Here is a 3834-nt window from a genome sequence, read left to right on the forward strand (position 1 = left end):
GGAACTCAGTTACTTATAATAGGAGGTCAACAGTATCTTGTAAATCACCATTTTCAATCAATAGAATTTGCGGTTGATGCTCTCAATTTGCTATGTGGATTTGCCGTGTGATATTCATGGAGATTCCCTAATTGCTAAGGGTGTGATTGACAATACTCCCGATTCTTGATTCCATTGATTTTCATTTCATGGAAACAGATTGGGAGTATAATTTTGCTTGGTAACACCAGTTTGATTTCATGTTCCTAGGAATCAAACCGACCCCAATTACCCCCCAAAATTAGGAATTTCACAGCATAAAAAATCTGCTTTCATCACTCTGAAACAAAACTTGTGAAGCAAATCAATTACGAAATAGATGGTACCCTGATGTTGTTTAGCAAACTCACCAAATACCTCCTCAAGAAACTTTTTCTCAATTTTCTCGTATTATGAAGACCTCCTCAAGGTAAATGTCTTCCTCCTCTCAAATTTCCCATGGAGTCCTCCACTAGGAAAATGTCTTCATCATCTAAAATTTCTCTCAAGGATACCTCCACAAGGAAGACCTTTCCCTTATCTCAAATTTCTCCCGAAGTGACCACCACAAGAAAGTCTTCTTCCTTCTCTAAATTTTCTCCATGGGAGACCTTCATATGACGTCGTACTCTCAGTTTTCTCCAAGATTTTCAGAAGCTCCCTTCAAGCAATGGGTAGTGGATAGTGGTTTTATATTAGAAAGAAAGCATATTTGTTTTATGTTTTAGAGGATTCATTAGCTTCTTGCCTATCTGCATTAATAATAAGCATAACATAATGTAGTATTGCATCAACGAACAAGAGAAATAAGATTTCCCATCTTAGATGCTTGACTTGAGAGCAAGGAAATTAAAAAATAAAAAATAAAAAAATAAAAATAATGCAAAATTTGTAGCTCACTTGAAATAAACACCCATCACTCCTCATCAGAATAATTGAACTTTGTTGAATGGGTTTGTAAATCAATCTACTCTCCCTTGTAATTGCCATGTTTCTTCTTCATCTTTTCATGGCGAAAATCCCTTCCTCTAACTTGGCTGACAACTTCTTGTGTTTTTGTACCATGCCGTTTTTGCACTATCATTTGCCCAAGTCCCTTCCTCTACCCTAAAGCATCGCTTTTGTCTATTGTTTGCTTTGTTCTTTATTCAAAACCAAATTAAACTATATTGATTTTAGTCCATGACTAAATTTTAGCTCATACAATATTTTTTTTATTGTTTGTGAAAGTGTAATGATTGAATAAGTTATATTACGTGCATATCAGAATTTAGATAAAATAGCAACTACTTCAATTAATGAAGCAGAGTCGGCAAAGTGGACAAAAAACTGAAGTAGATCAATGCCTATGTTTTCGGTAATGGTTTTTAAAAATTTTGTTTGGATTTTTTTTTTTAAAATGTCAAAAGGCAGATGGAAGTGATTTTTTTAATTTCGTCACCAATCGCTGATTTTGATATGAGCTAATTTTAAAAGTACTTCCTTAACAATTTATCAATTGGTGATCTTGATCTCAAAAATCACAAAAGCACAAAAAATCACTTCCAAACATAATCATTGAATTGAAAGCAGAATGTTATCCAGGCCCTAAATGTGCTTTTCGGTCCTATTTCTGCAATCGTTTAATTTTTTTCTTCTAATCTAAGTTCAGTAATAGAAGAACATGTCAGTTTCTATCTTAATACCAAGTGTATGCTCTGTTTTGTTTTTAAACCCCGGTAACACTGTGGATTCGGATTGGGTGGGGTGATTTTCCACATATACCCAACATCCTGGGGTAGGGCAGGGCTTATGGGGAGGGGAAGTGGTGGGGTAGGTGGGGTGAGGAGATGGCAGGATGGAGGGTGGTTGGCATCCAATCGATTCAGTTTCAATCGAGTTTCACATTTTTCAGAGTAAGAATGGGTGAATACGAAGCAAAACCATTTTATGTAACTACAGTTGTCAAATGGCAACTGATATAGCCAAAATAACCTCTCGGTAGGGGCAATGACACGTGTCATTGCCGGGACACGTGTCCTCCGCCAGATGGAGGTTCCAAGAAACCACTCATCCTCGAGCACGCTCAATCACCGAGGCACGCCCGCAGAATCACGCGGGATCACGTCGTCTGCATGAGGGGAATATGCCCCCAGAAGGTTGGACGTATTCTAGTAGGACTCTAAGAGGGAAGAAGGGGGAAAAAACCCTAAGGCCGAAGAACTATATAAGAGGGCACGGAAGAAAGGGGAAGGTAGGTGCTAAGACCCTCACCATTACCCACTTATTAAACTGTGCCGCCGACCCTGACTTGAGCGTCGGAGGATTAACCCCGGACTGAGCTCCGGGCCTCTGTCGTCTGTGTTTGTGTAGGTTGGACCAGCGGGGTTTTTGGCAGCAACAGATTGGCGCCGTCTGTGGGAACAACGGTAATGGTGGGGAGAACCTACAACCGAAGAAGGACGAGAGCGACGTCCAACATAGACATGGGGGAAGAACCTTCAGGGGAGCTTCCTCCCTCAGCCGAGACCGGACGAGAAAGGGGTCATGATGATAGGGAAGTGTCCGTCAGATACCAGCGGTCGGCTGGATATTCAGTACGGGAAGGCAGCGACCATCAGCCTCCCGCGGCCCAGGAGTACGTGACGAGGCAGCAGTTCGAAGACCTCCAGAATAAATATGACCGGATGGCCGAGACTATGAGGGAGGTGTCCAAAGCTGTCTCCCATAAGACCGACGGAGCACCCCCAGATACCCACGTCCAGTTTGAGAGGGCTCGAGAAGAAGACCGAAGCAGTACGGGATCGACGAGGGCCGGCCGTGATCCTCGAAGCCGAGCAAGGGAGAGTCCCGCGCCCCGAAATAGGACACGACGCGCCGCCAGAGACCCGCATGGGGGTCAGCACCAAGGGGACAAACAGAGGTCCGAGGACTCGGGATTAAAGAGGATGATCTTAGACCTGAAGGACGAGATCAGAAAGGTGGCAGAAAACCAGACAGGGAATCGCGAGCCCGACCTCACCAATGATACTGCCTTAGCTGACGAGGTCATGAGGGACCCGCTCCCGGTCGGTTTCCGCCTGCCCAAGTACGACACCTATGACGGGTCGGGGGACCCCGTCGATCACTTGGAAGGCTTTAGGGTCGCCATGCAATTCCATCGCGTCTCGGAAAATATTATGTGTCGGGCCCTCCCATTGACGTTCAGGGGAGCGGCGAGGCTGTGGTATAACCGACTACCGACGAAGTCGATCCACAGCTTCAGCGACTTGAGTTACTTCTTCGTGAAGGGGTTCTCTAGTAGCCAGCCCCTCCAGAAGACTACGTTGAACCTAACCAACGTCAAACAGCAAGAAGGGGAATCGCTTCGGAATTACATGAAGCGATTCCAACAAGAAAAGATCACGATCAGGGGCCTAGACCCGAAGGAGGAGTTCACGGCCCTGCTGGGTGGCGTCAAGGACAAGGAATTGAAGAGGTCCCTGGCGAAGCATACGCCTAGAGATCTGACCGAGCTGAGGGCGCGATGCGATAAGTATATCCAGATGGAGGAAACCCTCCAGGCAGATGAAGAAGTCGAAAGGAAGGCGGCGAGGAAGAGGCCCTTGAGGGTTGATGATAAACCCACCGACGAAGGAAAAAGACGAAAGTCCGAGCGCAGTCGGGCCCCCAGTCCGCCGAGGAAGTTTGAGAGGTATGCACCTCTGAACCGAAGACGAACAGAGGTGTTAATGCAGATAAAAGATTCTCCAGATGCCAGGGCCATGAAGTGGCCAGGAAAGATGGGGCGACATCCCGAAAGACGCAATGTGGATAGATACTGCCACTTCCACAGAG

The 3834-nt window shown here is 45.4% G+C and overlaps 1 protein-coding gene across 1 annotated transcript in view; it reads right to left on the reverse strand.

Annotated features, from left to right (window-relative positions):
- Nucleotides 1-289: 289 nt before the first annotated feature.
- Nucleotides 290-3834, reverse strand: part of LOC122084845 — a 7971-nt gene continuing 4426 nt past the window's right edge. The window contains exon 4 of the mRNA XM_042653271.1: nucleotides 290-319. Within this exon, the coding sequence (XP_042509205.1) occupies nucleotides 290-319 (30 nt within the window). The remainder of the gene's footprint in view (nucleotides 320-3834) is intronic.

Source organism: Macadamia integrifolia, chromosome 7 (assembly GCF_013358625.1).
Source record: "Macadamia integrifolia cultivar HAES 741 chromosome 7, SCU_Mint_v3, whole genome shotgun sequence".
NCBI classification, from domain to species: Eukaryota; Viridiplantae; Streptophyta; class Magnoliopsida; order Proteales; family Proteaceae; genus Macadamia; species Macadamia integrifolia.